At 35.1% G+C, this 10,383-nt stretch overlaps 1 protein-coding gene across 1 annotated transcript in view; it reads right to left on the reverse strand.

The window, feature by feature from the left end:
• Positions 1 to 7,787, reverse strand: part of KIF18A (kinesin family member 18A) — an 84,479-nt gene extending 76,692 nt beyond the window's left edge. The window contains exons 1-4 of the mRNA XM_006883775.1: positions 7,463 to 7,787; positions 5,601 to 5,758; positions 1,473 to 1,577; positions 911 to 1,021 (exon numbers count right to left, since the gene is read on the reverse strand). Of these exons, the coding sequence (XP_006883837.1) occupies positions 911 to 1,021; positions 1,473 to 1,577; positions 5,601 to 5,758; positions 7,463 to 7,787 (699 nt within the window). The remainder of the gene's footprint in view (positions 1 to 910; positions 1,022 to 1,472; positions 1,578 to 5,600; positions 5,759 to 7,462) is intronic.
• Positions 7,788 to 10,383: the final 2,596 nt, after the last annotated feature.

Below are 10,383 nucleotides of genomic sequence, written 5' to 3' on the forward strand. Positions count from 1 at the left end.
AGAGGCAATGAGACTGGCACAGGATAGAGCAGGGTTTAGGCCTCCTGTACATAGGGTCGCTATGAGTCGCAAACGACTCGACGGCCCATAACAACAACAACAACAACAACAACAACATGCCATGAACAAGCAATATGAACCATGTTCTATTCCACACTATTCTTACAATCTGACCCATTGCCACAGTTACCAGGTCAGTTCACCTAGTTGAGGGCCTTCTTTCTCCACCTCTCCACCTTTCAAAAGCATGATGAAGTAAGTTAAATTTGCATGGTCACCCAAATAGAAGTGACTTAATTCTAATTGACATAGACAAAAGTTTCACTCAGTTACAAAAGTTGAATATAAATGATTAAATTTTGTGTATATTCTTTGACTTTCTGAATGGCTTAATTACTGCAGATATGAATTATTTCAATTTACAATACTTTCTGTCTTATGCTTTCCAGGTTATAACCTTGAAAGAAGTCATATAATAATTTGTGTTAAAAGGACCAATAATGAGACTCTTTCTGAGATTGTATTATCAACTAAGTTATGATTAATGGAGGAAACAACTTACAAGATTTCAATGGTCATATCTTTTAGAAAGTAATTCAGTAACTTCTCATTTTACTGATCCTATAAATCATATTTATAGAGCTAAATCTCAGTGTAGATATAAACTTAGTTTTTGGAAATATATATAATTTCAAAATCTTATAAACAAAACCTTCTCCTTCATAAAGTGAAAATTTATTTTTGATTTTTCATCTCTATCTAAATATTTTTAGTGATGGAATCTTCTAAAAGCTGCAAGATGGAAAAGTGGAGAAGTACAAGCCTATAAAAGAATGATATTTTTTTTTCTGAATTGGGCTGTATTTATTTTAAACGCCCTTATAAATATGATAGTATAGTGGCCTATTACCTGGAAAACAGCATGAGAACGTGAAGATGTAGCATTCACATCAGTAGGATGCTGTGTTCTGTTTTTGTTTCCATTATCCAGTAATTGTAAAATTTCTTCTGAGGATTTGGGCTAGAAGGTTTGTAGAGGAAAAAGACACAAATTTGTAATCTACAAACTTCCTAACTTTCCACAAGCAAGAACTTTAAACATAAAATATAAGAAAATGCTTTTTATAAAGTCTAATAATTCCATTCGATACTGATTGTGTATAATTTGCTTAATACACTTGGTTTTTATACAAAATGGTTTTTGCTCTCTCAAAAGAAAAACATAAATCAAATGCCTGACACAGAATGATACATATTATTAAATGGTCAAAAAGATTTTGGAAAGAAAAGCCCATTCATTGAATTATTTCAAAAGAAAATAAAGTGAGAATAAGACATAACCTGATACTTTTATTTTTGTTTTAGATCAGTTTTCTTTCTCAAACAGGATGAAAGGTTAGTTAAGTACTGACAGAAATGACTACATCACTAAACCTGCCATTCTATTAAGGGAATACAAGTTGAATACATACCTGGTGTAAAGTCAAGCCCTGAACAACCACCCCTTTCTGGGCATCTTCACGAACAGCAAGTGGCCCTGAATTTACTAAGAGGTCACGGATCTGTTCATTATATACCTTAAAAATAAAAAGAAGTACTTTAGCAATAATGGAAAAATTAGTGAAAACCTCACATACATGAGTGCAAACACATATGTATATTCCAAAGATAAACCATAGATCACTTATCAGACCTCTTTTACCTCATGTTGTCATGAGGATATCACTTTTCTGCCTTCCCAGAAATAGCAGAGTTTAATTATCAAGGTTAAAAACTGAAATGGCAAGTCGTAATAATCATATCCTTAACCCCATAAATTCTAACTTGAGTACAATTAAAAAAAAAAAAAAAAGGAAAACTGCTTTTTTGCCTCTTCTGAAAATTCTGTGGTTGTGGGAAATGACATTATATTTGAAATGTTGGTTGTATGAATATGACATGGGTCTTACATAAGGTGCAACTAGTATGCACTTTTAAAATTCCAGAGTTGAAGAGTTAAGAGAACTTATATGCAAGGATGTATGGTATTAATTTATCCTTGAATAACATGAAGTTTAACATATTCATGATGATGAACTCCACAAGGGGATCCTCTTCATCTAAATGAAAAGGTCAGGTGACACTTTATATTTACAAAGACAGTAGCAGAGCAGGGATTGGAGTCCCATTCTACTTATTACATGTTACATAGTCATCTCTCTATTTCATATACCTAGTCTTTTTTCTTTTGGTAATTCACAGAACTATAATTATTAACTGAATTTATGAAGTATACAAAATTAAGCCTTCAATATTATTTCCGTATTTTAGTAGTATGGTGATAATTCACTATTGATGTAATTTTCTGCAAAGAATTACAAATGTTTATCTGTAACAAACTCTTAAATGTGCTAAAATGATATTATGAAGAGAGAATTTTTGTAGTTATTTTTCCAATAAGTAGTATGTTTATGTTTTTCTTTAACCACCTCAATCTTGCCAAATATACAAGTAGAAGCACTACTCTAGCTAATCTATGCATCTGAATCACTTGGAGCATGTAGAAAACAGCTGTGCATGCAACACTCCAAATCTTTTCATATATTCAGGGGGTTAGGCCTAGGCATTTTGATTCTTAAAAAGCTCCACAACAAAATAGCTATAAGGTTATTATCTCACCCCAGTAAGAATAGCAAAATTTAACAGAGCAGCAAACAACAAATGCTTGCAAGGTTGTGGAGAAACTGGAACCCTTATTCACTGTTGGTGGGAGTGTAAAATGGTGCAACCAGTATGGAAGGCTGTATGGCGCTCTCTCAAAAAGTTGCAAACAGAAACACCATTTGACCCAGCAATTCCACTACTGGGAATATATCCTAAAGAAACCATAACTGCCATCCAAGCAGATATATGCACACCCATGTTTATTGCGGCTTTGTTCACAATAGCAATGGGTTGCAAACAACCTAAGTGCCCACCAACAAACGAATGGCTAGAGAAGCTCTGGTATATTCACACAATGGAATACTCCACAGCATTGAAAAACAAGGAACTCATGCAATATTATTCAAAATGGGTAACCCTGGAGGACATTACGCTGAGTGAAATATCTCAGTCACAGAAGGACAAATACCGCATAGGGCCACTGTCGTAGAATGAGACTGACATCAGGGCTGGGGTAAGACTGAGAAAAACTGGATAAATTATGTCTACTGCATTGGAACAGATGAGGGAGAGAACTGTTTGAAAGCAATTTATGATTGGGTATTATGGTCATGACAAGAGTCCAGAATGAAGGTTGCATAGTGGAGTGTACTTGGGGCGGGAAGGGGGTGTGGGGTGTTTCTATACCAATAAAATAATTTTTCTTTTACTTTTTTTAAAGAGAAGAGCAGGGTGGGGTGGGCAGGGAGAAAAATGGAACAATGAATGTTTGGAAATCCAAAATCTCTATAAATGTTCATTAAAATGAATTTAAAATAATTTTAAAAAAATAAATAAAAGCTACAAGGAAAAAAAAAGCTCCACAGGCAATTTGGGGGCATTGACTGGATAGAAAACCTTTTGAGCAGAGATTGTCTTACCACAAAACAAATGAAAGCAAACTAAAAATCAAAACAAGCCATAAAATAATCAAACTTAGTAATTCTCTCAATCAATGGATCTAAGAAGTAAATGATAACTACTGTTACCCTCTTTAGCTGAGTGCAGACCAATTCTTTTTGCTGTTGCTATGTGCCACCAGGTGAGAAACAACTCTTTGCAGACCCTCCAGCAAGTTTCCAGAATCTATAGATGGGCATAGGAAGGGAATGCCCATCTTTTTCGCACAGAGCAACTGGTGGATTTGAACCATGTGCCTTTGGTTTGACGCCCCAATTCCTTACCCATTATTCTGCCATTTTGTTAACTCCTGTTCTAGTCACTAAAACAGAAATTCCAAGCCACATATAGATCTTAATTGACCTTTGGAATGTGAAGAAATTCTGTCTGGGCCAAACTACAATGCTAAATGATCACTAAAACTTTTGTGACAGGAGAAACAGTGCAGTGTAAAATTAGAATGCAACATCAGAGAACTGGTTTCTGCACTATCCTTATACTGCTGTTTTGCTTGAGCTTATTTTTGAAGCCACTGTTTTTGAATGCTTCCAACAAGACAGTGTTCTGCTGCTATTCATAAATTTACTTGGCCAAGCATTTAAGAAGTAGATGGCCCATTCTCATGTAGTATAGAAGCTCTGCTGGAAATTACCCTAAATTAGCTTCAGGCAAGAATCATCAATGGACACTCATTAAATCTAGTGGATTAATATTTAGGGAGGAAGAAGATACTGCTAGCCTTTCCATGAGGCACTTACTAATCATGGAGGATAATACCATTTAAGTGGAGCAACCTTTCAAAACCCAACATATCCAACTGAACAATGTTACCATCACCAGTAATGTAAGTCATAAAAAGCGTTAAGTCTTTTCATAAGCTGTAAGAGCTACTCAACTTCCCTTCTGTGAAAATAACCTGATCTCTAGAAGCCATGGCAAATTCACACTGTACAAAATGACAGTATTTAGTATTGAAGGAGAACGAAAAGACCTGAAGATTGAATACAACTCAGGATATTGGATTTTTCTATAAAAACATAAAAATAATTAAAAAAACCTCAGTATTCTTATAGATTATTGTGGTGGTTGTGTTGCTGTCAGTCAAATCAGAAATGTCTGATAATGGATGCTTCAGGGGGTTTTCAGAGGTTTTAAATCACTTGGAGAAGACTGCTCATATTTTTCCTGTGCTGCTGCGGCAGCAGCGGCGGCAGCAGCAGCATTCAAACCATGTCTTCAGTGTTAGCAGTGTGACTTCTACCATTAGGCCTCCAAAGCTAACTATACACTGATAACAACACTGAATGCTTGTAAAATTTTGATTTAGATAATCACACACTGATTTATTAAATGAAGTTTTTGTTTTCCTAATAAGTTTGCATTTTTTTTTCTGAAAAAATATTTTTTTTTCTAGAAAAATTAACCACACATGAAGAAAACAAATGCGGAACAAGGGTTTCTTTATAATTTGTGGGTACTGCACATTTTGCAAACCAAAGATCTGTGGTGACTCGAGCAAGTATATAGACACTACTTTCACAATAGCAGATGCTCATTTTCGTGGATGCCACATTTGGATAATTTAAAATATTTCAAATGTCTCCATTGTGTTATTTGCTTACTTCGTAAATATACTTATGGTGCAAACATAACTTCTATAGTCACTCGGAAAAAAAAAATCCTATGATTCACTTTATTCCAATTATCAGTCCCTTGTGGTAGCCTGGAAGAGAATCCACACTATTGCTAGGATGCTTCTAAAATGTTAATATATAGGGGAAATAGAGGTGAAAAAATGTGGGGGTTCTTTATAGTATCCTTACATTTTTTTCTATAAGTCTGATATGCAAAAACAAAAAGACCAAAACAATTATTAGGATTCAGAACAAATAGCCAAGGCGAGGAATTTTAATGATTTAAAAAAAATAAAAGAAATATTGCATAAAACAGCCCATGGCATTTACAAAATTAGGATTTCACAGTACTGTCAATTTAAATACTGATTACTGCCAACTCACCTCCAGGTATGAAACTGTAGTGCTACATACTTTTTCTTCTTTAATCTCATCTATGGATTTGTAAAGGTCTAACATTGTTAGATACATCACTCCAGGTTCAGCAGCTGATCCTAGCATCGTGTGAGTCTTCCCAGCTCCCGTAGCACCATAAGCAAGTACTAGAATTTTATAAACAGTGGTCAGAGCTCTTTATACAGTAAATTTAAATCAAAAGATATAAAATGTATATAGTCTTGTCCTTAAAACCTGATCATTCTGACACAAACCTATTCCTATATACTCCAACTTAATTAATAGTACCTTTACCCACTTGTCCTCTCAATGCAAGAAATTGAGAAAATTCTTAGACTGCTCCCTCTATTTCACATTACTACTATAAATTTTAATAATTATCTTCTAGTCCTAACTTTCCCTAATACATGGACATATATTCAGAATTATTATTATGAAAAATAAATTTGAACATGTGCTACATCAGAAAGTAGAAATTTTTTACTTTGTAATATTATAAGGTACCGAAAACAAGACTCTTGATTATGTCTCCAGTTTCATGTGTGCTGGCCTCTCTTTCACTGGAATCAAATCAGAACACTCTTAGTTGACTCTGCAGTGGGTTTCTGGGAAGCTATAAATCACATAAAAGGAGACTGCTCATCTTTCTTCTAGAGTCTGGTGGATTTGAACTGCCAGAGGCACAACTGCCTATAGATTAGGTCACTAGAGCTCCTCTGCTGTGATCTACATAAATGAAATTATTCTATGTTCCCTGACTGTGCTATTATTCTTTTCCTACTCCATTTGCTTTGTCTTGGAGAACTCTTCTGCTTAATATAATTCTAAGGCATCTAGTTTTCCCTACTCTGCACAGAAGGCAATCTGTATGGGTCTTTCCTATGTTCTCGTTGATGGTTCTTGTCATGCATTTGAATGATCTCTATATGTAATACTTTCCTTGTATAGCACTATATCTGAAGCTGTAAACTTCATAAAGAAAAATATCTAGCAAATCACCTGTCACAGAGAGGCATTCAATAACTAATTCTAAAACATAAATTAGAACCAAGGAAAAACCAAAAAAATCTGTATAATTAGATGATTTTTCTTCTGTACTCAAAAGAGGTATGCTAAGAATATCCCAAAACAGCATGAGATACTCACTTTAAAAAAAAAGGATTTTTATTCCATAGTACCTAAAAAATATAATGTTTCTGTAATATGCTGAATATTCAGAAATGGCTGACCATTTTTCAAAACTAGATAATTTAAAAGGTAAGCAGTGGGGACATTTAGGAATGCAAATTGTGAGATATTTGTCATTTTTAAGAATCATGTCATTAGAAACAGGAAATGAAAAGAATATGAGATACAGAATAAAATAATAGGAATCTATTTATAAATTTTAAATTTAGTATTTATTATTTTAACTGTCTAAAGCAATTTCCATGGTCCTAATAATAAGGAATATATCCATCCCTCAAAGGAAACGAAAAAACAAACAAGCAAACAAACACCCCTCAAAAACCCCACTGCCCTGAAATGGATTCTAACTCATGGAGACGATTCAGCAAGTTCTCCAACTGTAAGTACTCATCTTTTTCATGTTGGATTCAAACCAGTGACTTTTCAGTTACCAGCCCAACATGTAACACATTATACCACTTAAGGGCTCCTTAAGTGAGTCATATACAATGACTACAGTCAAAAGATTATGTCTACATTTACAGGTAAAGTCTACTGCAGCAATTTTTAGAAGATAAGCTCCTTAAATGTAATTAAATAAAATAAAATACTCTTGTATCTGCTCCTCACAATGCAAACATAAAATTAGGAAAAGGAAAGCCTGAGACTGAAACAATTATTACCTGTGCAATTATATCCACTCAAGAAACTATGAATAATTGGTTTAGTTGTGTGCTCAAAAACCTCCAACTGAGTCGATGTTTCATCAAAAACAGTATCAAATACAAATTTAAGATCCTTATTTTGTCTCTTTGTAATATCTCGATTTAAAGTTTTCTTTCCATGTAAAAAGCTGGCTTCTTCCTGTTTGGGATCAAAAACTAGTATATGTGTATCTACAACATGAACCACTTTATGGAATCCATCTGCCTTTTCTTTTGCATTTTCGGGGCGTACACGAACAACTACTTTCATATGGTGACATAGGTCTTGCTCTGGGACAGACATTCTTGATTATCTTAATTCCTGTCTTCATATAAATTCCCGAGTCTCTGAAATGAAAAAGGACATATTTCAATATTAACTTTATTTGTAGTAAATACAGGGTTCACTGAAAAACAAAGGGCTAAGTCTTATTATGGATTGAACTGTGAACTCCTTGAAATATGCAACAAAAGACTTTTATCCCTGTACCTGGAAAAACAGCCTTTTTGGAAATAGGTCTCTTTTGTTTGTTTTAGTATGCTAATGATATAAAAGAAAAGGGTAAGACCCAAACCCATTCACTTCTGAGTTCAAACTAGGAGGTGAAAAGGGAGCTTTGGTGGTTGAGTGGCACAGTTTGAATCTACCAGTTGCTTCGTGGGAAAAAGATGATCAGTCTCTTTCCATGTTATTTATTGACTCTGAAGACTCACTATGCATCCTACACAATAGTACACAGCAACAACACCACAATAAAAGGTGAAAAGGCAGGCTTTGACAAGCACTGTGGCAATTGGACAATAAAAACAGACATGGGGGGAGGGGAAAGAAGAACGAACTGGGGAGGAGGGTGGAGAAAACAGTGCAACAATGAATGAATGAAAACCCAAAATCTATGTAAATGTTCATTAAAACTAATAAAATTTAATTTAAAAAAAACAACAAAACAGACAAACAAAAAAAGGTGAAAAGGAGGTCCCAGTGGACAAGTCCTTAGGGAACTGCTATGACCCAAAGGCTGTGCCTCTCTGGCAGTTAGAGTTCACCATCAGCTGGGTGGATAAAAGAGAAACAGTCTCCTCCTGAACAATTTACAGCAGTTGGTTACCAAATGGAGGGTCAACTATGAGTTAGCTCCAATGCTAGGGCAACGAGTGAGAAGGTAAAATATACAAATAAGAAACTTCCACCAAAGCAAGGCCTGACTGAATTCAAACTTTAAGGCTCCTAAACTGTGAGAAAATAAGTTTCTGTTCTGTAAAGCCACCCAAGTGGAGTTTACTGTTGTTGCTATTAAGGCAGCACTAGATAGTAAGATAATTCATTCCATTCACTTGGTTAATATCACTAGAAAGATATGTATTCAAAGCAAATAAGAAACTATGAAATATTTCCAAGTAGTCAAACCCTGGGTGTCAGCTTAATCTCAAGCACAGCATAGGAATCTGACTGAAACTGTGCAAAGAATCACTGGAAAAGTTCAGTATTAGCAATCAAAACCAGGCCAGATGCTAACTGTGGGACAGACCATCAATAACAGACTCATATGCAGGTAACTCTAGCTGAAGTGAAGTAAGTCCACAAAACCCAAAATATAACCTTGAGTCTACCCCACCTGAATTGAAAAACCATCACAAAAATAGGTTTGAAGTCTTGAGCACTAATGATGGAAGACCAGAGGAGTTGTGGGATGACAGTTCTACTCTGCTCTGTAATTCTTGCAATGATTTGATTTGTTTTGAAGTAATATGGGAAGACAAAGAACACATTAAGGGTAATTTGGAATGCTCATGTGAAGGTAGAATTGCCAATTACAATAAAGGTGAGCAGGAACATGACATTTGAGCAAGGACTTGAAGATGCTAAGGTAGTGAGTCATGCAAATACAGGGGAATCACTCTCCAATCGAAGAAAAAGCTAGTATAATGGCTCTATGTGGGTCCCTGGTATGTCAGCTAGAATAGCGTGGGCAGAGAGGGAAGCAGCTGCATATGAAGCAAGAGACAATGACCACAAAACCCAAAAAATAATCAAAGAAACAGATACAGCAAATATTCCTCTAACTTTCATTCTGAATGTAACAGGTAACAACTGAGAGGTTGGGAGAAGCTGGAAATGTAATGTACAATGGGGGCGGGTGTGTGTGTGTGTGTGTGTGTCATCTGATTAAACACTGTAGTCAACCGCAAAAACCAACTGGAATTAAGGATCTAAAATAAAATCTATACGAATAATTAAAAACAAAATAAAAGACTCTAGGGCTGAGGAGTTTTAAATACAAATTAAAATTACTAGTACACTATTTTCTTTTTCCACTACAGAATTTTTATATTAACTACTCGTTATTGTTGACTGCCTTCGAGTTGAGCATGACTCATAGAGACCCTGTGAACAAAAGGCCTGAAGCCCCTCTGCAACTACAGACATTTATCAAAGTTCATTGAGTTTCTGGAGGCATGTTGTTTACTATTCGTACATTTATACAGTTCAATAAAAGAAATGTTTACATTTAAACAAAAAAGAGAGAACCAAGGAAAGTTTTGACAAAAGAATGGCATACCCTGCTAATGTGCACTGCTGTGTATTGTACTGTAGTGTAACAAAAAGAGACTAAAACCAGGATGATGAGAGCAGAAGCAATGAGAAGTGGTCAGATTCTGTAGGAAGATTAAGTTAAAACCCGTGGATTCTCATTATTGAGGGAGGGAGGGTATGGGAGAAAGAAAAGATTTAAGAAAAGCACCAAGGTATTCAGCATGAGCAATGGAATAATGTACTGTTATCTACTGAGTTTGAAATAACTAAGTTCGAAACAGATTTCGGGAGGAAGATCAGATTAGTTTTAGCCATCTTAAGTCGGAGGCAAGGATTTTGAAGCTGTCTCACATACTTTGGGTAC

The sequence above is a fragment of the Elephantulus edwardii genome, unplaced genomic scaffold (genome assembly GCF_000299155.1).
Source record: "Elephantulus edwardii isolate Elephantulus edwardi_28Jun2011 unplaced genomic scaffold, EleEdw1.0 scaffold00029, whole genome shotgun sequence".
NCBI lineage: Eukaryota > Metazoa > Chordata > Mammalia > Macroscelidea > Macroscelididae > Elephantulus > Elephantulus edwardii.